At 38.3% G+C, this 25753-nt stretch overlaps 2 protein-coding genes across 4 annotated transcripts; both read right to left on the minus strand.

Moving 5' to 3' along the window:
• Window positions 1-2994: 2994 nt before the first annotated feature.
• LOC141328452 (uncharacterized) lies at window positions 2995-6875 on the minus strand. Its single transcript, XM_073835396.1, has 2 exons — window positions 6844-6875; window positions 2995-6189 (listed from the first exon to the last, which is right to left on the minus strand). Exons 1-2 carry the CDS (start codon window positions 6848-6850, stop codon window positions 4973-4975), a joined length of 1224 nt encoding a protein of 407 aa, XP_073691497.1. The 5' UTR covers window positions 6851-6875; the 3' UTR covers window positions 2995-4972.
• Window positions 6876-19061: 12186 nt separating this feature from the next.
• LOC141328501 (uncharacterized) lies at window positions 19062-23205 on the minus strand. Of its 3 annotated transcripts, none has more exons than XM_073835399.1 (4): window positions 23146-23205; window positions 21705-21791; window positions 21075-21591; window positions 19062-20349 (listed from the first exon to the last, which is right to left on the minus strand). In XM_073835399.1, the coding sequence occupies exon 4, from the start codon at window positions 20282-20284 to the stop codon at window positions 19484-19486; it is 801 nt and encodes a 266-aa protein (XP_073691500.1). In that variant the 5' UTR covers window positions 20285-20349; window positions 21075-21591; window positions 21705-21791; window positions 23146-23205; the 3' UTR covers window positions 19062-19483. The 3 variants fall into 3 exon arrangements, with proteins under 3 accessions (XP_073691500.1, XP_073691502.1, XP_073691503.1); XM_073835401.1 differs by lacking the exon at window positions 23146-23205 and adding an exon at window positions 22606-23137; XM_073835402.1 differs by having other exon boundaries at window positions 19062-21591.
• Window positions 23206-25753: the final 2548 nt, after the last annotated feature.

The raw sequence follows: 25753 nt of genomic DNA on the forward strand, positions 1-25753 counted from the left end.
AGCAACATCATGCTTAAGGGACCGTCTGACAGGTCCACCAATTGCATTAAAGGTAAAATCTGCGTAAGAATTAGCTACAACAATGTAAAAATAATTTGAATAAATGATTGTCTATCATGAATATCAAAATAAAAACTCAATTTTTCACGTTATAACAGTGACTGTAACACATTTGATCAGCCAAAAATAAACTTCATTAGAGAAATAATGGTATAAAAATGTGCAGCTAAACTTGATTTGGGTTCTTTCCCGCATTCAGTAACAGTTATTCAGCAAACCCTCGGTTGAAAACAAGGCAGTGTCTAACTAAGATTTACAGCATAACGGGACTTTCCTCATTTGTGAAATTATTTGTCCTAAACAACTCCGTATTCAACTCATATTTCATAAACGAAGGAAAGTTAGACACAATGGTCGTTTTTGCCAGATGAACGAAGCTAAAGTCCACTTTCTGAACTGAATACACATGCAATAAATAAAATGACACAGTTATTCATGCGTGAGGCTGACATTTACCTCAAATTCCTGCTACACTAAACCTAATCACGCAAAATAACATGCGCAGGACAGCAAAAAGCAAATAATAGAGAAGAAAAAGAGGACTCACAGGACAACTCTCTCTCTCACGCAGCTCCGCTCTCTAACTCGCGCATGCGCACATCAGTGATCCTCAAGAGCGCTGAAGATGAAGAAAGAGTCTCGATCGCCCCCAGGAGGCTGGAATCAGTATAGGTCATAAACCCCACCCTCTCCATCTAATCTAATGGAACGAAAGACAAAACTAATTTATTTACATTTCAACATTTGAAAAAGGGTTTCAGAAGATGGGTTTTGACATTGTATATATGTTTTATTAGGTATGTAGTTTTCTCAGGTTGAAGCTGAAACTGGTGTATTGGGCTACTGTTAAAGGCATTCAGAAATACACCCAGTTAAAAGAGTATCAGAAAACTGCTGGGAACATGAATGTAAATCTGTATAGTTTTGGATGGAAAGCAAATAATGAGGCTCATCAAAGTTGATTAAGTAAATGTGCTGTGGTTATTCCTGATGTCTGTCGCTGATTTTCAGCTTCTAGTGAGTATAAATGATAAAAACGGACAAGAATTGAGAAAAGTCTTAGTAAATTTATTAAGTGGCAAGTCTACATATAGACAAGACATATTATGTGATATGCTACAGAGCATGTTCAAAATTCACCAATATAGATAATGGACAGCGGATTGTGGTGAAGGCTATTCAACCACTAATTTCACTGTATTCAGAAAAAAACAATGAAAATAAAAATAAATGAGAGAATCCTTTTTTTGTATTATTAACTCACTATTTTCTTATTTAATACTGTAAAGCTGCTTTGAGACAATCTGTATTGTTAAAAGCGCTATATAAATAAAGGTGACTTGACATACATTTTGTTTAAAGAAAAAAGTACCCAGTTCATAGAAAGTCTCTTATTATTTGCCGCTTCATTGAGATTATTCAACAACTCTCAAGATGTTTCCTATTACAAAAGAAATTTAAAGAAAAAAGTAGGCTACCCAGTTCATAGAAGGACTTCATTTGTGAAATTATTGGTCCTAAACAACTCCTTAATCAAATAACCATTAGACACAACAATTGTTTTTGCCGGATGAATGGAGGACATTTGTTCAAGTAAAAGTCTCCTCTCTTCACTGAATACACGTTATCAATAAAATTACAGTTATTTATTTATTTATATTTATGTGACGCAGACATTTACCTCAAATTCCTGCTACACTCAAACCTAATTAAGCAAATGAAGATATGCTAGACAGCAAAAAGAAAATAATAGAGAAGAAAAAGAGGACTCACCGGACAACTCTAGTGTTCCCTAGTTTTCTTAGGTTGAAGCTGAAATTGTTGTATTGGGCTACTGTTAAAGGCACTCAGAAATACACCCAGTTAAAAGAGTATTAGAAAACTGCTGGGAACATGAATGTAAATCTGAATAGTTTTGGATGGAAAGCAAATAATGAGGCTCATCAAATTGTATTAAGTAAATGTGCTGTGGTTATTCCTGATGTCTGTCGCTGATTTTCAGCTTCTAGTGAGTATAAATGATAAAAACAGACAAGAATCTAAAGATCATCTATCAGTGTATGCTACAGAAACGACTGCACTATTATTGGCTCGTCAGTGGGTTGAATAATATAACTGTAGTCCTCATATGTTCAGAAAGTGTTTTACATCTTTAACTAGACGAGACATTTTATCAGACATCTTACAAAGTTTGTTCAGTATGCAAACAAAAGCCATTATCTCTTTTGTATGGATACCTGTGTATATTGGAATAGAAGGAAATGAAGTGGTGGATCAAAAAATCAAACAAAACACTAAAACATCCAGACAGTTTAATGTCCCAATGAGTAAATTAGAAATAAAAGGGCTATGTATGTGTGGCAATGTAAATTGGATGATAAGAAAAAAAGACAACCTTTATATAATATTCAAAAATAGTTGGAAATGAAAGGAGAATTTTTGGGAATAAAAAGGAAGACAGCATTATATCTGGTCTTAGAATTGGACACACTGCACTTAATCAATCATTATATACAACAGGAAAACATGAGTCTGGACTTTGTGTTAAATATGATCTTCCTGAAACAGTTGAACAGGTTGCAATAAAATCTAAATGAAATCGAAAGATTACAACTTACAGAAGAACTTCAAGTCAAGTCACCTTTATTTATATAGCGATTTATACAATACAGATTGTGTTAAAGCAACTTCACAGTATTAAATTGTATACTTCATATAGTTTATGCACCTAAAACTGGTTTGCCAACCGCTATAAAATGTCTAAGAAGAAGCTTAATTGGGTCGAGGAAATACAGCTATTGAGAACAGTTATTTGTGCTTTGTCTTATTAAGTGGCAAGTCTACATCTAGACAAGACATATTATATGATATCCTACAAAGCATATTCAAACTTCACCAATATAGATTAATATATCAGTTTTATGACATGGACAACAGATTGTGGTGAGGGCTATTCAACGAATAATTTCACTGTATTCAGAAAAAAAGACAAAGACAATAAAGACTTTCAATTCAAATAAATTAAAGAGCTTTATTGAGAAATTTAAAACAGAAAGCCCAAAAAGCAAACACTACATGGCTTTCTAATATTATAACTAAAACTATAAAATGACTTTTTCCCCTAAAGCAAATACAACCAGCAGACAATAAAAGTCGTTGATAAAATATCAAAAATATCAAAAGACAATTGAACATAATAAGAAAACACAATATCATGAAGCAAAATCATACAAGAATAAAACTTTTTGAAATTGTTCTTTAGAGAGGACCTTTATTTTTGAGTGGATCCAAGTTAAATCTGCAGGTTTTGAAGATGAAGATGAACTTTACAGACTGTGAAAACTTTAGATGATGTTTCTTTGTCATAATAATAATAATAATTCATTACATTTATGTACCGCTTTTCTAGACACTAGTGTTGTTTTTGGCGGCCGATTTTAATTTCAGTTTTAATCTAGTCTTTGTGTGAACCTGACATTTTAGTTTTTATTAGTTTTAGTCAAGTTCATACTCCTTTTAGTCTAGTCAAGTTTTAGTCGACTAAAAGTCTGAGTATTTTAGTCTTATTTTAGTTAGAATTACCCACGACTATTTTAGTCTAGTTTTAGTCGACGAAAACTGATTACATTTACTCTATTTTTAGTAATGCAATTTAATTTAACCCAGTCAATATTGAAGTACCTAGTACTATAGACAAAACCAACGTTTTCTTTTAGCCAAACCCATTTCAAACAAGGTTATCTTATTATATTATTGTTACCTTATAGGCTGAAAATGCATCCATTGCGGAAAAATGCTCTAATTTGAATTTGCAACATTTATTTTACCCACCAAACATGTTAGAAGCACACACACATACAATGAAAATAATTAAATAAAAACAATAAATAAAATAGCATCACATGCCAGAAAAACAAACAAACAGAGAAACAAGGTTTGAATGGTCAAGCTACAATTTACTAAAAAATAATAATGTGAGGTTCGACACAGAAGCTTTGAATATTAATATTAATCAACGCAACAATATTCCTAATTAACTTGATCATCTATGCATACACGAATCATGCTTGTACTTTTGTTTTTTAAGTTTATTTACAGATTAAATTATGTAAACCTCGTGTAAGTAAAATATTTCTTATGGTTTTCGTAGCACAAATTTATTTAATTTATGAAATTGTCCAAAAATCGCTTGGACATCTGGGATGCGAATTAAACGTTTTCCACCTTTGACCACAAGATGTCATTAGTGTACAACGTGTTGGAAAGCTTCGAGTAATGAACCTTTTATTAACAGTTGAGGGGAACCCTTTGGTGCGTCGAAAAGCTTCATTTTTCCATCACTACTAAAAAGTAGAAAAAAAATGTATGTTTTCTTCCTTCTTTTTTTCCCCCAAAGATGAACCCTATCTGGCCGGCCATTGGTCCCTTTATCCGTGTCAGACTTAACTTTGTTTGTAGCCGTCTTCTAGAATCTAGATAATTCAGCGAGTGGAGCTTGCGGGAGCGACGTCGCCTGCGGTTTATGCTAGAAGGGATACAGCTCTGGCTACTGGATGCGCACATCAATCTAACGTTAGATGATGCGACGGCAGCCAGAGTGCCCCAGAACGCCCATCACACATCAGCTTACTGGTGGAGAGGAGACAGCCAATCAGATGAAGCCAATCAGAATATGGGGATGATTCGGAGGCCATGATGGTCAGAGGCCAATGGGCAAATTTACCAGGATGCTGAGGTCACACCTCCACACTTTTCGAAGGACATCCTGGGATTTTTAATGACCACAGAGAGTCAGGACCTCGGTTTAACGTCTCATCTAAAGGACGGTGCTTTTTGGCAGTATATTGTCCCCGTCACTATAATGGGGTGCTAGGACCCACACAGACCACAGGGTGAGCACCCTCTGCTGGCCTCACGATTTCTCTTCAGTGTGGATCCTCTCATGTCTTTTTAGCATTTGTAAAAGTCTGAATCTCTTGACGCAGTGTGAACACACATGAGGTTTCTCTCCAGTGTGGATGCTCATGTGTCTCTTAAGTTGTCCTTTTTGTGCAAAACTCTTTCCGCATTGATCACATGTATAAGGTTTCTCTCCAGTGTGGATTCTCTCATGACTTTTCAGGCTTCCTGACTGTATGAATCTCTGGTCGCAGTGTGAACACTTGTAGGGTTTTTCTCCAGTGTGAATCCACTGGTGCTGTTTTAATTGTTTAGCTGTAGTAAAAGTCTTTCCACACTCAAAGCACATGTAGTCTCTCACACCAGTATGTATTTTCTGATGTACTTTCAAACTGCGTAGATGTGTAAAACTCTTTCCACACAAATGGCATGAATGTGGCTTCTCCTTTGTATGAACTATCAGGTGTGTCTTCAGGCTTGAAGCCCACAAAAATGCTTTGCCACATTGATCACATGCGTGCGGATTCTCTTCAGTGTGGATGATCATGTGTGCGTTAAGGTGTACTTTTTGTGCAAAGCTCTTTCCGCATTGATCACACGTATAAGGTTTCTCTCCAGTGTGGATTCTCTCATGTCTTTTCAGGACTCCAGAATTTATGAATCTCTGGTCGCAGTGTGAACACATATAAGGTTTTTCTCCAGTGTGAATCCTCTCATGCAGTTTTAATTGTTCAGCTGTTATAAAAGTCTTTTCACACTCAAAGCACATGTAATCTCTCACACCGGTATGTCTTTTCTGATGTACTTTCAAATATTGTAGAAATGAAAAACTCTTTCCACACAAATGACATGAATATGGCTTCTCCTTTGTATGAACTCTCATGTGTGTCTTTAGGTTTGAAGCACACAAAAATGTTTTATCACATTGATCACATGCGTACAGTTTCTCTCTGGTGTGGATGTTCATGTGGACCTTAAGGCTTGACGATTGTGAGAAACTCTTCCCGCATTGATCACAAGTGAACGGTTTCTCTCCAGTGTGAACTCTCATGTGAAACTCCAGATTTTGTTTGGTTGACAAACTCTTTCCACACTGAGTGCAGGTGAAAGAATTCTTGGCTCTCCTTTTCTTTAAATCTTTTTTTTTTTTTCGAGAGCGACTCATTTTGACATGATTTTTCCAATAAGCGTCACTCAATTCTTCATTCTCCACATTTTCATCAATAAACTCTGAAATTAAAAGAAAAACATTTCATTTTCAGAAACTTGTTAATAAATAAAAGAGAGAACTGTGAACTTGATGTTACAGCAGAAAGTAGGCAATTGCCATACAAAAGATTGATCTTAAAATGAGACTATTAAATACGTTTAACCAACTACACAATTATCTAACATACTTTTTGTATTATTGACAAACTATTTTCCTATTTAATACTGTAATTCTGCTTTGACACAATCTGTGTTGTTAAAAGCGCTATAAATAAAGTTGACTTGACTTGACATACATTTTGTAAAAAGAAAAAAGTGCCCAGTTCATAGAAAGTCTCTTATTATTTGCTGGTTCATTATTACAAAAGAAGTTTAAGAAAAAAGTAGGCTACCCAGTTCATAAAAAGACTTCATTTGTGAAGTCATTCATTGTGGTCCTAAACCACTCCGTAATCAAATAATCATTAGACACAACGATTGTTTTTGCTGGATGAATGGAGGTCATTTGTTCAAGTAAAAGTCTCCTCTCTTCACTGTTATAAATAAAATTACACATTTATTCATAACTGAAGCTGACATTTACCTCACATTCATGCTACACTCAATCCTAATCATGCAAATGAAGATATGCAGGACGCCAAAAATCTAATTATAGAGAAGAAAAATAGGACTCACCGGACATCTCTCTCTCTCTCTCTCTCAGGCAGCTCCGCTCTATAACTCGCGCATGCGCACATCGAGTGATCGTCTTCTTCAGTCATGGCGGCTGGCATCCAACTTTGGTACATGTCGCCATCTACTGGGGGTTTGGAGTATGAGCTCTGTTTTCACGAGGTAACGCAGGAAGTGGGGATTGGATGTTTATGAATGGACAGAATGGGGGGAGATGAGGAGAGAAAAAAGAACTGAAAAAAAAACTAAATTCTCTTAAAGGGATCTATTGATTTTAAAAAGTGTATCAATACTTCATATCCTTTATATTTACAACTTGGAACATTTTCCATATATATTGTGTTGATTCCTATTTGCATCAAGTCATTTTTAAATTGTAATTTTTCTCTTTTGTATGCTCCACAATGAAATATAACATGTTCTATAGTCTCCGGCTGACCACATTTGCTACATTGTCCATTGTCGTGTTTCCCTATCAACTGTAGTGATTTATTTAGTCCTGTATGTCCAATTCTCAGGCGAGAAATTATTGTATCTTCCTTTCTATGGCCAAAGCTTGTTCTAATTAAACCTACTTAATTTTGTATGTTGTGCATATGTCGCCCTTTATGTCCTTTATCCCACTTTCCTTGCCAAATTTGATTTACAGCTGTTTTTATTATTCTCTTGACTTCAGATTTCCCCAGAGGGAAATCTATTTCTATGTTATCATGCCTCAGAGCCCTCTTTGCCAGTTTATCCACTTCTCCATTACTTTATATTCCTACATGTGCCGGAACCCACATAAATGCTACTATTATGTTCATTTGATTGATTCTGTACAGGTCTGTAATATTTCTGTTAAAATGTCTTGTCTAGTATCTGATTTTCCCTTCATTAGACTATTAAGGGCTGATAGAGAATCTGAACAAATTATTGTGCATGTTTGTTTTGTCTCTTCAATCCATTGCAATGGACTAATATTGAGCTTAGTGTTGTGTGCGAGCGGCTGCAGCATCATCATGGAATGAGGAAGAAACAATTTTAAGGACTCGCAGAAACATTGTAATATCCAGAAGACGACATTTATTAACAGACTGAACCACCATCAGTTCTCACCTTTAATTAGCTCACAGCAAAACCAAAGCATTCCCCCGGGGGGCGCTCTAGCGCTTCATTTAACCCTTTTTAATACATTACATTTTCCTCCCCTGAAAATTAACGCTTCCTCCAAATCACTCAAAATCCAACCATTTAGAAAATACACTTTGTTCAATTATTCAACCAAAAACCAAAAATCACAATCGCAACACCTTTACACTTTATCGAACAGTGTTTTACAGATTTAATCTCTGTGGAGCCCTTCTTACCCTGAAAGGCCGAGTATAATCAGAACCTTGAGATACTTCCGGTACCTCTGCTGAATTTTCATTCACACTTAACCCCTTTTCAGAAGTGTCACACAAGTTTTTAGCCGAAAGTGCTTCCACCTCCTGCTCGGCCACCTTTAATTGTGTTGCTCTCATCTGATCTACATGCTTTTTGTAGGCCTTGCCTTCTACCCAGACCAGGTACGTAACCGGACCTAACGGTCTCTCAATTTCTCCTAACTTCCACTTTTCTTCCTCTCCCCTGAATTGCTTCACAAGTACCTTCTGCTGTGGGTAAAATGCCCTCACACGAGCAGAACTTGTTGTCTGCACTTGCTGCTTTTCTTGCATTTGAGAAGAGAACCGTGGCTGTATCTGAGATAGCCTCGTTCTAATCTTTCTTTTGAGAAACAATTCAGAAAGAGTTTTTTCTGTCACTGTCAAAAGAGCATTTCTGTAACTGAACAAAAATCTGTCAATGCAACACTGAAGTGTAATGTCCAAATCCTTCTGTTTGTCCAATGCCGATTTGACATGTTTTACTCCATTATTTTCCAAAAAGGTTTCAAACTCCCTGGACACAAATTGAGGTCCATTATCAGAAACGATTACTTTAGGTAATCCATAGCTAGAAAACATACTGCGCATAACCTCAACAGTTGCTTTAGCAGTGGTAGTGGTCATCAGCTTGATTTCTGGCCAACGAGAATAGGCATCCATAGCTAAGAGAAATTGGTTCTTTCCCTTTTCACAAAAATCAACATGAACTCTCTCCCATGGATGTTCCGGCCATTTCCAGGGATGTACAGACACAACATTAGGCTGTTTTTGGTTTAATGCACATACTCTGCATTGGTTAATCATGTTTTCGATGTCTTCGTCTAATTTAGGCCACCAAAAATGACTACGGGCTACTGCCTTACTCTTGACCATCCCTAGATGTGACTCATGTAGTTCTTTCAAGAGTTGTGGTCATAGTGAGTCTGGTACAATTACTCTTAAACCCCACAGTAGACAATCATTCTCAATTGTGAGCTCTTGACGTCTATACCAATATGGTTTCAGTTTATCATCTGCCATTAATTTTGGCCAACCATTCAATGTGAACAGTGTCACTTTTCTCAGAACTTCATCTTTTTCAGTTTCAATTTTAATGTCTTTTTCAGCTTTAGGAATTGCCTCGATAAATGAGACTTTAAATTCTGTATTACACTTTTGTCCAGTCTTTCGTACGGGCAATCGCGAAAGCCCGTCAGCATTTGCGTGTAATGCAGAAGATTTATATCTAATGTCATATTGGTATGCCGCCAAAAGCAATGCCCATCTTTGTAACCGCGCAGCTGCTAAAGCTGGCACTCCCGTTTTTGGTCCCAAAATCGTAACCAAAGGCTGATGATCCGTAATGAGCAAAAATTTTCAGCCGTATAAATAGTCTCTAAACTTTTGCACTCCAAAAATGATGCCCAAGGCTTCTTTTTCAATTTGGGAATAGTTCAATTTCCGACTTGCTTAAAGTGTGAGAAGCATAAGCAATGGGTTTTTCCGAACCATCAGACATTTGATGAGAAATCACTGCCCCTACTCCATATGCAGATGCATCGCACGCTAGCAATATGGGTAACTGAGGGTCAAAATGTGTCAGCACCTTTGAAGAAGACAAAAGCTTTTTAGCTTCTTCAAACGATGCTTGACATGCCTCCGACCACTGCCAAGACCGATCCTTGTGTAATAGTTCCCTCATCGGTTTAAATACAGTCGACAAGTTTTTCCAAGAATTTTCCATAATACGAGAGTAAAGCTTAAAAAGCTCTAAGCTCCGTCACGTTTTTGGGTGCGGGGGCGTTTTCAACAGCCTCAACCTTTTCCGGGGCTGGGTGCACACCTTCCTGATCAATTCGGTGCCACAAATAGGTTACATGAGGCTGACAGAACACAAATTTGTCCCTGTTCACTCTAATCCCTCTTTCTTGTAACCTTCGAAATACCTGTCCATCATTGTCCCAATGTTCACTTTCGTTTTTTACAGTGATCAGAATGTCATCCAAATAACAGACCTTGTAACGTCTGATCCATTATACGTTGAAAGATTGCAGGTGCGCTAGACACACCATAGGGCAACCGATTCATGTGATATAATCCTTTTTGAGTGTTAATAGTCAGATAAGGCTTAGATTCTGGGTCTAACTCTACCTGCTGGTAAGCCTGAGTTAAGTCTAGCTTGGTAAAGTGTTTACCTCCAGCCAACGATGCAAACAGATCTTGAGGTTTTGGCAAGGGATATTTGTCAGCAGCTAACCACGGGTTGACCATGACCTTGTAATCGCCACAAATGCGCACCTCTCCATTTTTTTTGGTATACACACGATTGGTGCCGCCCATTCACTGCACTCCACAGGTGTAATTACACCCTGCTTCTCTAACAGTTGTAACTGTTTATCAACAGCTTCTCTCTTGGCATATGGCACCGTTCTACTCTTGCAAAACTTTGGAACGGCATTTTCAGCGACTTGCAATTTGGCCCGTACACCTGAAATTACCCCTTTTTCTGAATTAAACACGTTGGAGTATTTCTCTGTAAGCTCACTTACTGGGTTAGCTACATGGTTCACTCTAGACCAGTCTAGATGTAAGTGCTGAATCAAGTTTCTACCCATGAGGCTAGGCCCCTTACCCTTAGACACCATTAAAAACAGGGTTTTTGTCTGTTCTTTGCATTTCACAGTTACCTGAAACTGACCCAACAGTGGAATTTGCTCTGAAGAGTATGTCCTCAAAGTTACTTCACATGGCTGAAGTTTACATCTTTTGAACCTCTTTCTGTACAATGTCTCTGAAATGATGGACATGGCTGCACCTGTATCAACCTCCATCTTTACCTTAACACCATTACATCTGATCATCACCATGTAGGGTTTTACATACTCACTGTTCCCCTTTAACGCAAACAGTCCATAGTCCTTATTAGTCTCTGATTGTTGCAGCTCAGCTTCCACAGTGGGCTGGTTCAGATCATCCTTTGCATCTGAGTCTGGTGGTCGAGATAGCTGATCGGCACTCCAATTTGCCTTTCAAGAACGGAACAGCACTCCCTTTGTTGTCCGTGGCGCAATCTCTCCCTCGCTGCCCCCTTCAGTGGAGATGTATTTCGTCTCGCGTTCCCAAGCTGGCTTATTTGCGGCTCGTGATTTAGTGAAGCCGCTTTTTTTTCTGTTGTTTTTTTTAGACGTGGCATTTCGGCAGGCACGTTCTAAATGTCCCTTTTTGTGGCAGGCTCTACATTGAAAATCCTTATACTTGCAGTTCGACGCAGCATGTCCCTTTCCCAGACAACGGTAACAGGGGGTTAATTCGCTCTTATCGCGTCTGCTCTTCCCTGGCGTTCTCTCCTCCGCTCCCGGGGGCTCTCTCTCTGGCTTAGTGTAAATTACGCTGTCGGTTCTCATTGGTGCATGCTGAAAGGCTTTTAAACTTGAAATAGTACATTCAAAATTATTCACAATGTCCAATACTTTAGACCAGGTCAACTGTTCACTGTTAGCTGCACTCAGAAGCCGGGCTCGTAAATCCTTACTGCATATTCCGTACACGAACTGATCCCGTAACTGTTCCTCCAACGAAGTGCCGAACTCACAGGTGGAGGCTAATCCCTTTAACGAGGCCACATATTCGGCTAAGGATTCCCCATTCAGCTGCTTCCGTGCTCGGAAACTGTATCTTTTGCTCAAGACGTTTTTCTTGGGCACATAGAAGTCTCTGAGCGCTTTCAAAATGTCGGTTAGTGGTGTCTGAGATGGTCTTTTCGGTGCCAGTAAATCCGTAAGCAATGAAAAGGTTTTTGCACCTACTACAGACATTGCTTTCATCAATTCCGTTGGCTTCCACAAATTGTGCAAAATGCTCCTCATAGTCTGTGAAGCTCTCGTTATCTTCTATGAAACACAGGCCTGCATCTGAGCTAAACACCGCCATCTTCTTGTATTACACCAGCCTCTAGTCCGACTCACTTTGAGCTACTTCCTCTCTCATATCCCATCCTCGTCGCCAAATTGTTGTGTGCGAGCGGCTGCAGCATCACCATGGAAGGAGGAAGAAACAATTTTAAGGACTTGCAGAAACATTGTAATATCCAGAAGACGACATTTATTAACAGACTGAACCACCAACACTTCTCGTCTTCAATTAGCTCACAGCAAAAACAAAGCATTCCCCCGGGGGGCGCTCTAGCGCTTCATTTAACCCTTTTTAATACATTACACTTAGTCAAGTCAAGTCAAGTCACCTTTATTTATATAGCGCTTTTAACAATACATATTGTGTCAAAGAAACTGCACAGTATTTAAACAGCACCATAGTGTGTAAGTTACGCATTATTGTAAATAATCAATTTTCAGTTAAAGGTAGTTCAATGAATTCAGTGATATCATCGTCAGTTCAGTTCAAATAGTATACAATATCGCTGGCAAGTGTCCCCAACCAAGCAAGCCAGACAGCAGCAAGGAACAGCAGCAAGGAACCAAAACTCCACAGGCGACAGAGATGGAGAAAAAAACCTTGGGAGAAACCAGGCTCAGTCGAGGGACCAGTTCTCCTCTGGCCAGACCAAACCAGCAGTTTGTACCAATGTCCGATTGTAGAGAACTCATCAGGTTCCTGTGGTGTAGCACCGATGGCCGTCTAGGTTGGCGAGGTCTTTATTGATGATCCGTCTCTGGAGCCTATCTGGTTGACATTCAGGGCTATAGAAGTCATCTCTCTGCAGTGACCATCTGATCTGGATACAGGCTGGGTCTGGTGGCTATGGTGACCTCGGAATGAATGAAACGGACTAATATTAGCGTAGATGCCATTCTTTTTATGATGCAACAAGTGCATCAGGTGTTATGGGAGGTGTTTTCGGTTCCGAGTGACCTAATTAATGAAGCCTAACGATCCTTTAACCCTCATGTGGTGTTCATGTCATTTTTGACTGGAGAAGATTTTCTTTTTCCTGAAAATACTAGTTAGTGTTATCGCATTGAACTGAAACGTAGTGACTTCACAGAGACTATAACAACTTTTTTTTTTACTTTTTTTGTGTTGTTTTTTTCACCTTGTTACACCTATGGTGTTCCCGGTCAAAAATGACAGGCCTACACAAAATAGCTTATAAATCCCTCGTTATGCTATATTATCCCCAAAAATTGGATTCAATCTTTTTATCAACATGTTTTCTTTCAATTAGGACTGGTTTTGTATTCAATTTTCAAACAGTTTAATTGTAGGAGTCATTTATCTGAGCTTAATGCACCTCAGTTTTTGAGTGAAAAAAGCATTATTTGTTAATAATTTTGGCAATATTGAGAAAAATATGAAAATAAATTGCACTGTTGATCACACTAGTCTACTTTAATATTTAACCATGAAATGGTTAAATTTTGAAATGCTTTTATTTTGTACAAAATGACACAGAGTCACACTTGTGGTGTTCCCGGTAAAAAATGACCAGCCTACACAAAATAGCTTATAAATCACTTGTTATGCTATATTATCACCAAAAATTGGATTCAATCTTTTTATCAACTTGTTTTCTTTCAATTAGGACTGGTTTTGTATTTCATTTTCAAACGGTTTAATTGTAGGAGTCATTTATCCGAGCTCCTGGTCATTGAAAGTGAATGGGGGAGACTGAAAATTAGAGAAAAATGTAGTTGTCAGGAGCATGTTTATCATGTTCACATATGTATATGTGTGCTTGCAGACATAGAGCCATTGGACATGTGCATGCATGGATACATGTATGCCACACACACACACAAACTACTTTCTGAAAGAAACATTCTTTTTCACAGTGATAATTTTTTTTTTTTTTTTAAATGCTTTTGTTAGTCATTTGCATGAGTTTACACAGAGACATGGTGTTTGTCATTTTGGTTAGTTCATAATTTGGAAAACTGAAAGAAGTGTTTGATTTGTGTTCTCTATATGACAGTGTTAATGTGTTCTTTCGTGTATGTCACAATGGTTAGATTTGTCAAGGAACAGCACAAGTGTTACTGTGCACCCCTTTCCTCAAAATAAAAGCATTGCAAAATATAAGTGCTGTGTTTTGTGATCTTCTACATTAACTTTTTAATGGCTGGTCATTTTTTAGCAGGAACACAAATTAAATATAAGACCAGTCCTAAATAGCCGTGTTTCCACTGTCGGGCCAAAAGCGGGCGTGCTAGTGCGTGCCAGAGCCAGTCGCGTTTCCACTGTCACTTCCGGGGCCTGATCGTGCCTCGTCGGTGCTTCCTCAGGGCCAATGGCCCGGGTTTTTCGGCCCGACGAAAACCTTGGGCCAAAGCGGGCCAGCCGGGGCTTGAGGCGTGGTCAAAGTGAAAGGCGGAGCGTGTCTGCGGTATGCGCATTTCGCTGTATTACTAATACAGGGCTCGTGTATTTGGGCCGATGACAATATACAACGCCAGTTCGACGGCGTCTGCAGAAACAAAGACGTGATAAAATACATCGTTGCTGGACTCGCAAAGCTAAATATCCAGCGCACCACAGTGCAAGTTCGAGACAAGTTGAAGAAATTGCAGGCGCACGGCGCAGTACAAAGCCATAAAAACGCACAATGGACAAAGCGGTGCCCAGAGAAGAAATTTACATTACGCAGATATTATATGGAAATGCCGTTTTGATGGGTACATTACTTAAATGGTTATCTGATGGGGCACCTTTTGTGTCCTGTGTAAATCAGGTCCTATTCAGTAATCGTTACACTATTAACTGTTGTTACAGACAACTATGTGATGAAAACATTTAAATGCATGTCTGATTAGTATCTACTCGTATATAATTTGGAAAAATGCAAATAAGATCCTATAAAAATGAGATCTGATGAATAAGTTTATTTACATCGTCCAAAAAACCCCACAGAAACTCACCAACACACCTTGATAAATTGTTAACATACACTGTACCTGTATCTGTACCTAAATAAAAGCATACAAAATTATACTAGAAGTACAACTGTGTAGTTATTTTTTGCAGTGTGTAGATAATATGCAACATTTAGTTGAATGTAATACAAGTTAGACGAAAGACTTGTGTGTCGATCATAAAAACAAAGCTTCTTTTCAAGTGATTTATTAATGTAATATATTACAAATATTGCTGCTGCATAAACAACTGTTGCAGAGCACTACTTGCATCAGAACAGACTTCACCAACATTAGACCTTTCTGCATTCGCTGTATCCGGCTTTCACGTCGCTTTATTGTTCTTTTTCGCCTTGCAGCTAATATAAGCTTTCGCCTTAAACGCTGCTGAGCCTCCGTCTTCGCATCTTGTTTTCGCTGCCTCATCTTCCACCAAGAAAACACCGAAAGGAGCACACAGCCGCTTCGGCTCTCTTCCTTCGATAATCAAACTACGGTGACTTACTTTCAATCTCCCCGCTGAAAGGGAAGAGGTTTCGTGATGTTTGATTCAAAGAGGCGTGTACAGGGCGGGCTTTAAGTTTGCGCAGCGAGGCTACTGGCTCGATAGTGGAAACGCAGCTTACTTTTGGTCTTGGTGCTTGCGACTCGAGGCCATTGGCCCCGCCCGGCACGCTCTTAGCACTGGCTCGCACTGGCCCGACAGTGGAAAAGCGGCTAATGAAAGAAAACAAGTTGATACAAAGATTGAATCCAAGATTGGGTGAAAATGTGGTTAAATGAGTGATTTATAAGCTATTTTTTATAGGCCTGTCATTTTTGACCGGGAACACCACAAGTGTGACTATGTGCCATTTTTTACAAAATAAAAGTTTTTCAAAACAAACTTCCTGGTGAACCATTAAAGTAGACTAGTGTGATCAACAGAACCAATATTTGTTCATATTTTTTTTTTTTATATTTCCAAAATTATTCAAAAATAATGATTTTTTTTACTTAAAAAATGAGATGCCTACTCTCAGATAAATGAGGCCCACAATTAATTAGATGCAAATAGAAATTGAATCCAAGATTGGGTGAAAATGTGGTTAAATGAGTGATTTATAAGCTATTTTTTTATAGGCCTGTCATTTTTGACCGGGAACACCATAGGTGTAATAGGATTTTGAACACCACATGAGGGTTAACGGATTTGAGTTATAGGAATGTGTTAATGTTTTTATGTGTAAGCCAGGTCAAAGAGAACAGTGTTAGGGAGATTGTTCCTGAGTCTAGGCGCTAGATAAGAAAATGATCTGCCGCCTGCTTATCTATCCCTATAGTCTGGGTAAGCTTCCCTATCTCCCATCCAAAACTTTTCATTTGGGCTCTCTCATATTCCCAACAGGTTCTCAACACATTTTTGACTGGATGATTTGGAGAATGCCCCCTAAGACTCGTCCAGTATACCAGTTTAAGCTGGAGTTCACGAATATCAAGAGGCATTTCTCCCACCTCCACTTGTATTGCCGCCACAGGAGATTATCTGACAGCTCCACAGCAAATTCTGAGTGCTTGATTTTGAATAGCATCTATTTTGGATATTAGACTTTTTGCTGCTGATATATTATTCTACCATAGTCTATTGTAGATCTACTGCAAAGTATATTCTCTTAAGAGATTGATTTGAAGCTCTCCATTCCCCTCCTGCTAAACATCTCCACAACCTTTTGTATGTGTTCTCCAAATGTGAGCCTTCGTGTCGTAGGCTTTCTTCAATATCGGAAACACTCCTATGGACATTTCTTTATTCAATTGAGCTTTCCTTTTCCTTTTGTGTTCTTCCAACTATTTCCCTGTGATTTTTTCAGATACGTCACATAAGATTTCACATACGCTGTCATTATAAAAATCTATATCCTCTGTTGAACAGTTTAATTTCATAAAGCTTTGCTCACAACGTTCTTTAAATTTATTCCAATCTGCTGTTTTAAATTTCCATCTAGGATTCATTTCAATGTTAGATTCTTCTAGCTCAAATCCAATTCTAATTTCGATTGGAAAATGATCACTTCCCATCAAATTACTGTTATCAATGTCCCATCTACTATTTCGCGCCATATTATGTGAAATTACTGTTAAATCGAGTGATCGTCAAGAGCGCTGAAGATGAAGAAAGAGCGTCTCGATCGCCTCCAGGAGCCTGGAATCATTATAGGTCGTAAACCTCACCCTCTCCATCTAATCTAATGGAACGAAAGACAAAACTAATTTATTCACACTTAATTATTTTATTTTATTTTCAAATATGTGTTTTGACATTGTATGTCGTTTTATTGGGTATGTAGTTTACTGTTTATAGTGTTTATAAGTATTGGGTTATACTGTAATAAGGCATTCAGAAAAACTACCAGTTAAAAGAGAATTAGAAAACTGCTGGGAACATGAATGTAAATCTGAATATTTTTGGATTGAAAGCAAATAATGAGGATTAAATTGTATTTAGTAAAACCATGGCGGGTCAGACAGTTCAACGGGCTATTCCGATTTGGAGAGCTCGGGAGGCCATGGCGGGTCAGAGAGCTCAGGAGGCCATGGCGGAGCACACAGTTCAGGAGGACATGGCGGATTTTTAAAGAGCTCAGAAGGCCATGGCGGAGCAAACAGTTCAAAGGGCCATTCCGATTTTGAGAGCTCAGGAGGCCATGGCGGGGCAGACAGTTCAGGAGGCCATGGCGGGTCAGAGAGCTCAGGAGGCCATGGCGGGGCAGATAGTTCAGGAGGCCATGGCGGGTCAGAGAGCTCAGGAGGCCTTGGGGGGGCAGATAGTTCAGGAGGCCATGGCGGGTCAGAGAGCTCAGGAGGCCATGGGCGGAGCAGACCATTCAGGGGGCCACAAACACTTGAGGGTGCTCGGGACGCGCGGACACTTGAGGGTGCTCGGGAGATGAGACAGAGGGCTGGGTGGAACCACAGACACTTGAGGGTGCTCGGGAGGTGCAGATACTTGAGGGTGCTCGGGAAGCGCGGACACTTGAGGGGGCTCGGGAGACGAGACAGAGGGCTGGGTGGAACAACAGACACTTGAGGGTGCTCGGGAGACGAGACAGAGGGCTGGGCGGAACCAGCAGAGACTCTTGAAGGCTGTGCGGAACCAGCGGAGACTCTGGAGGGCTGGGCAGAACAAGCGGAGACTTTGGTGTGGTGGCCATCTTGTCCGGGGACTCAGGAGAGACCGTCATCTTTTTTCTGGGGGCTCGGGAGAGACCGCCATCTTGTCCGGGGACTCAAGCTTGGCGGCCTTCTAGGCCGGGGGCTCAGGCTTGGCCACCATCTTGGCTGGGGACTCAGGATTGATGGCCATCTTGACTGGGGATTCAGGAACAGCAGCCATCTTGGCCGGGAACTTGGCCGAGGCATGGCAGCCATCTTGGGTGCAGACTCTGGAAGGGCGGCCATCTTGTGAGCTGACTCTGACATGGCAGCCTGAGGTACTGGGCTGAGGACCATCGTGGAGCTATGGAGGACTTGGGAACACGTGGGGCCATGGGGGGATCGAGCTGGCTGGAGTGATATGTGGAGGATACTGGCTTTTGGTGAGATGGGGTGACTGCATGCTCCCAGGTGGGAGGAGGATTACCATCCTCCACCTCAACTTTGGAATGGGAATAACACAGGTCGAGAACAAAATTGACAAAATCTGCTACGGGACGGTAGCAATCATGTGGAGTAATCAATTGGAATAAACAATCACCTTAGAGTCCCATCTGGAGGCATGTGTTAATCATCTGATTGCTCCATCTCACCAGAGGGTAAACACTCAGGAACTCCTCCACATACTCCTCCAGCGAACGCTCACCTTGCTGCAGGTTCATGAGTTGGTCCTCAGCCCAGATCATCTTTGTAGGTCCGTGATTCTGTCACTCTGTCGTAAATTGGAGAAAGGAGGAAACTGACAGGAAACTGTAATAATTATAAAACGGATATTTAATGAAGAAAACATGAAACATAAACCAGAATGAAATGACACAAGTAACATTAATCACGGACAAGGGGAGTGTGGAACTAAGGACTATAAATATATTGAGACAGGGGAGTGGTAAACAAACAAGCTAATAAGGGGAAGAACAAATATGGGCATAGGAGAAGCCAAAAACGCTAACCAAAAGGGGGAGACAAAGGAACAAACCAATTACAATAGAAACACAGGGGGGGGAAACATTAGGAAAAAAAGATCAGAACAGAGCACAATCCTGACATTCAGCTTCCTGAACAAGAACAGTTTGTACTGTTAGAGAACATAATTTGAAAACACAATATGATTTATATCATGAAGAAAAATCATATATAATAATAAAACTTTTTGAAATTGTTCTTTAGAGAGGAACTTTATTTTCAAGTTGTTCTAAATTAAATCTGCTGGTTTTGAAGATGAAGATTAACTTTATTGACTGTGAAAACTTTAGATGATGTTTCTTTGTCATGGCTCTTGATTGATCCAGATGATATTTTATTGCTTGATTCATTATTGTGTGCAGCATCAGACCTGAAAGTGCTGGATCTGAAGATGATCTCACTGTGATTATTTTTTGTATGACTGCGTAGAGAAGATAATTGTCTGAAACAGATCCCACATTCAGTGCAGTGATACGGTTTCTCTCCAGTGTGGATCCTCTCATGTCTTCTCAGGTTTTCTGACCGGCTGAATCTCTTGTCACAATGTGAACACACATACGGTTTTTCTCCAGTGTGAATCATCTGGTGCTTTCTTAAGTGGCTTTCTCTAGTAAAAGTCTTTTCACACTCAAAGCACATGTACTCTCTCACACCAGTGTGTATTTTCTGATGTACTTTCAAATGATGTAGACGTGAGAAACTCTTTCCACACAAATGGCATGAATATGGCTTCTCCTTTGTATGAACTCTCAGGTGCTTCGTCAGGCTTGAAGCCCACAAAAATGTTTTATCACATTGATCACATGAATGCAGTTTCTCTCTAGTGTGGATGTTCATGTGTTGCTTAAGAGTTGACGATTGTGAGAAACTCTTCCCACACTGATCACAAGTGAACAGTTTCTCTCCAGTGTGAATTGTCATGTGAAGCGCAAGGCTTTGTTTGTTTGCCAAACTCTTTCCACACAGAGTGCAGGTGACAGATTTCTTGGCTCTGCATTTCTTTAAATCTTTCTGTTCGGTTTGAGAGCGACTCATTTTGACATGATTTCTCTCATCAGCTTCACTCAATTCACCATTCTCCTACTTTTCTTCAATCAACTCTGAAATAAAAGTAAAAACAGTTCATTTTCAGAAACTCGTTACATTTTTTTTAAAAGAGAACCATGAACTTGATGTTAACAGCAGAAAGTAGGCAATTGCCATACAAAGTTTGATCTACAAATTGGACACGATTACTAACATACTTTTTGTATTATTGACTCTTATTATTATTGACTATTTTCCTATTTAATACTGTAAAGCGGCTTTGACACAATCTGTATCGTTAAAAATACAAATACATTTTTGGGTTCATTTAAGTTTTTGTATTTTTTAATTCTTGAAGAAATATTTTTGTTACGAAAACCCAAATGATTTATTTCTTGAAGAAGTTATTTCTTTGTTTCGTGTTAAAAAATTGTTTATCCACACACAAAACTGGATTAAATCCCTTGTTTTCCTTTTTCTTGTTGAATTTCTCTCGTTTCACCCCTGAGGCTTATAAATAAGAAAAAACAACAAATGCAATTTTTTGATGAACTATGATTATATGAATGCTATGAATATTCAAAGATATTTAATCATTTTCCTGTGTATATAATTACATACTATGATGTAAGCAAGCCTAATAATTCTGTTTTTAACTTTTCTCATTATGATTGTTCGTTGTTAAAGATAAATACCATATTTCCCTGAGCCTGTAATAATTAGTTATGCAGTAATTATAAGAAAAAAAGCACAACAGGTGCTCAAACACCTCATAGCATCAGTAACACAACAACCCTACCTAGTACATCTTCCTCCATGGTTGCAATATCTGCACAAAGGAGACGTGGATCCGCTTCTCGAAGATCTTGTGTTTGGAGAGGACTGTTGATTTTACTACTTAGAAATTAAGATTACTTCAGAATGCACTGATCAATAAAAATGATAAATGCTGACATACAATTAATTATATTTTTTAGTTAAACAAGCATATTTTTTTTTCCAATCGTGTAAATAATTAATGCATATGTTAATGAAACTTATATTTTATTCACTGACAACAACATGGATAAATGAGTAAAATAATAAATTAAAGTAAACATGAACATAAATAAAGACAGATGGATAAAAGCTTTATTCAGACATATTGGTATTTTAGTCTTTCTCTAGATGCTCTCGCTGGCTCTTTGGTGTTTGAGGATGAAGAGACTGCAGCAACATCTGGTCCAGATGAGACAAACGGCAGGTGGAGTGATGGAGCGTCTCATCCATGGCACTAGACCATTTCCAGGATGCTGCTGAGGATTTCTCTTTTCTTACTGCACACACCAGTGTGATCAGACATTTCAGATCATACAAAGATGCACAAATACAATACAAAAGCTGTCATTTTAACGATACAATGTAAATGGATCTCTGCATGAGAAGTTACAAAATTATCTTACTTTATATTAAGTTTTTTTTCCCCATAAATGCTGCTGTCACCTTTCCTTTCAGATCCTGCTCCACCACAAAAGATCTGCAACAAAGGCACAGACATCAAGAATCAGAAAAGTGCTGTAATAGCTCCATTTGAAATATTTTTTTTTTATTATTAAATATTATTAATAAACTGCAACTTAAGGTTTAAATTGATGTCATCCAGACAAGATTCAGTTATCTCTGATTCATGTGCTCAATACTAGGCTACATTTACCAGGTAGCTGTTGTGTTGATTGGCTTTTTATCCAATACAAATGCTCCTGAATTTATCAACAGTACTAAAAGACAAGCGAAACAGATAACTCATGTTTAGTTACTATATGTACATGTGTTTATTTACATAGCATTCATCTAAAGCAATGTTGACCACAGTGAATTCTACATAAGCACACGCTCAGATGTCTGTTTGGTGTTGTGATGTGCTCATCTAATTCAATTCAATTCAATTCAATTCAAACAGCTTTATTGGCATGACAAAAGCACATTTTGCATTGCCAAAGCATACATAAGAATAGAGAACATATACAACATATGGTAATTTGGAACAATTGAGTTAACTGAAATAGCATTGTAATAAATAATAATTTATTTAATTAACAAATAATTATCTTAGAACATTTTCCTATCAGTTGTTAAATAGACATTTAATAATCATCTTTAAGATGTTTTATGTAAATCCGCTTTTGAAGACGTGTGCTACCTGTTCGCTATACCTAATAAAACGTGTTTTACAGCGAAATCACAAATATACTTATGTGTTTACACCTTATTCAGATCAGCAGTTTACGATACAGTAGCTCAACAAATACGACTTTAAGACAGGGAACCGCGTTTTGGTTTGTAATACTCACATTTGTAAACGCTCTCGTCGCTGTTCTCAATCACGTTCGATGATGACGTATTGGCCTCTTGGGATTGAAGAGTGTCCATCAGATGAACACTTCAGAATCTGGGCTGAAGCAGTAGAACATCCGGGGATTTCTCGCCTACTCTTTTATGAATACTGAGGTTTCGAACGTAACGTTACTTCTTTCTCATTTTTCCTACTAGTATGTAAGTAGGCATATTCGAACGCAAATTAAGTACACATTCGTCCGAACCTCACGAGAATTAGTGCACTGGACTACTGCTTTTTGCCTATACTATATAGTATGGAAGTATGCGGTTTCGAACGCAGCCAACGATTGTTTTTGCCGGTTGAATGGAGGACATTTGTTCAAGTAAAAGTCTCCTTTCAACACTGAATACACGTTATAAATAATTACACAGTATTCATACGTGAAGCTGACATTTAGGCTACCTCAAATTCCTGCTACACTCAAACCATTTACGCAAATGAATATATGCAGTACAGCAAAAAGCAAATAATAGAGAAGAAAAAGAGGACTCACCGGACATCTCTCTCACACACAAGTGCGCCGCTCTCTAACTCGCGCATGCGCACATCGAGTGATCCTCAAGAGCGCTGAAGAGTGAAGAAAGAGCGTCTCGACCGCCCCCAGGAGGCTGGAATCAGTATAGGTAATAAACACCAACCTCTCCATCTATTTCTAATAAACGAAAGACAAAACTAATTTATTAACACTTCTTTTTTTTTTCCTTTTTTTTTTTCAAAGATATGTTTTGACAGTGTATGACGTTTTTATTAGGTATGTAGTTTTCTTAGGATGAAGCTGAAACTAGTGTATTGGCATTTGGCATTTGTGAGAAAAACAAACAAAACATTAAAACATCCAGAGAGTTTAATGTCCCAATGAGTAAATTATAAATAGAAGGGCTATGTATGTGTGGCAATGTAAATTGGATGATGAGAAAAAGGACAACATTTATATAATATTCAAAAAAAAATGTTGGTAATGAAAAGGAAAATTTGGGGGAATAGAAAGGAAGACAGCATTATATCTGGTCTTTGAATTGGACACACTGCACTTTGTCAATAATTATTTACAACAGGAAAACATGAGTCTGGACTTTGTGTTAAATATGATCTTCCTGAAACAGTAGAGCATATTGCAATAAAATCCAAATGGTATGATATCTCATTCATATAGTATATGCACCTAAAGCTGTTCCTTGCCAGACGCCATAAAATGTCAAAGAAGAAGAAGCATCTTAATTGGGTCGAGGAAATTTAGCAATTAAGAACAGCTATTTGCTCAGACTCTTACTCTATCTTTCTTAGTAAGTTTAATAAGTGGCAAGTCTATAAAGACATATTATGAGATATCCTACAGAGCATGTTCAAAATTCACCAATATAGATTAAGTATGTCATTTCTATGGCAGGGAAAATGGATTGTGGTGAGGGCTATTCAACGACTAATTTCAGTTTTCAGAAAAAGACAATGACAATAAAGGCTTTCAATTCAAATCAATTCAATAGCTTTATTGAGAAATTTAAAACAGAAAGCCCAAAAAGAAAACATAACAATACATGGCTTTCTAATATTATAATTAAAACTATAAAATGACTTTTTCCCCTAATGCAAATACAAGCAGCAGACAATAGAAGTCGTTGATGCTATATTAAAAATGATTGTTTTACTAAAAAGGTAACAAATATAAATGGTTGAGTAGCAAATAAATATCAGTTCTAAACATCTTGCATCTGCTTTTCTTAAATGTATCATAACTAGTTGTTTAAAAAAAAAAAACTGTGAAGGAAATCGTTAAAGTGCCACAGCCTCTTCTTCATCTTTCTGAACAAGAACAGTTTGTAAAATCCTACTTAACTTCGAGAAAGAGAAAGAAAACTACAAGTGACACGTATTATAAGACAATTGAACATAATATGAAAACACAAAATGATATCATGCGACAACATCATACCATTTTTAAAACTGTTCTTTAGAGAGGAACTTTATTTTCAAGTGGTTATAAATTAAATCTGCTGGTTTTGAAGATGAAGATGAACTCTATTGACTGTGAAAACTTTAGATGATGTTTCTTTGCCATGGCCCTTGATTGATCCAGATGATATTTTATTGCTTGATTCATTACTGTGTGCAGCATCAGATCTGAAAGTGCTGGATCTGAAGATGATCTACTGATGATCTTGTATGACAGTAATATGGTTTCTCGCCAACGTGGATCCTCTCATGTCTTTTCAGGTTTTTCTGGCCGGCTGAATCTCTGATCGCAGTGTGAACACACATAAGGTTTTTCTCCAGTGTGAATCATCTGGTGCTTTCTGAAGTGGCTTGCTCTCATAAAAGTCTTTTCACACTCAAAGCACATGTAGTCTTGCACACCAGTGTGTATTTTCTGATGTACTTTCAAATGTTGTAGACGTGAGAAACTCTTTCCACACAAATGGCATGAATATGGCTTCTCCTTTGTATGAACTCTCAGGTGCTTTGTCAGGTTTGAAGCACACAAAAATGTTTTATCACATTGATCACATGCTTACAGTTTCTCTCTAGTGTGGATGTTCATGTGGTCCTTAAGAGTTGACTATAGTGAGAAACTCTTCCCGCACTGATCACATGTGTATGGTTTTTCTCCAGTGTGAACTCTCATATGAAGCTCAAGACTATATTTGTTTGCCAAACTCTTTCCACACTGAGTGCAGGTGACAGATTTCTTGGATCTGCATTTTTTAAAATCGTTCTGTTTGGTTTGAGAGCGACTCATTTTGACATGATTTCTATCATCAGCTTCACTCAATTCTTCATTCTCCTCATTTTCTTCAGTAAACTCTGAAATAAAAGTAAAAACAGTTCATTTTCAGAAACTTGTTAAAGAAAGAAATGAGAGAACCGTGAACTTGATGTAACAGCAGAAAGTAGACACTTGTCATTCAAAAGTTTGATCTTCAAATTGGACTCTTAAATATGTTTAATCAACTACAATATTTTCTTACACACTTTCTGCATTATTGGCTCACCATTTTCCCATTTATTACCGCAAAGCTGCATAAACCAGCAAATGACCAACATAAACCAGCAAAACACCAGCATAAACCAGCAAACCACCGGCATAAACCAGCAAAGCACTGGCA

The sequence above is a fragment of the Garra rufa genome, chromosome 1, assembly GCF_049309525.1.
Source record: "Garra rufa chromosome 1, GarRuf1.0, whole genome shotgun sequence".
Taxonomy (NCBI): Eukaryota; Metazoa; Chordata; class Actinopteri; order Cypriniformes; family Cyprinidae; genus Garra; species Garra rufa.

Excerpts from the sequence above, each read along its gene's own strand:
- LOC141328501 (XM_073835399.1), bottom strand. The coding sequence starts at position 20,284 with ATGAGTCGCTCTCAAACCGAACAGAAAGATTTAAAGAAATGCAGAGCC.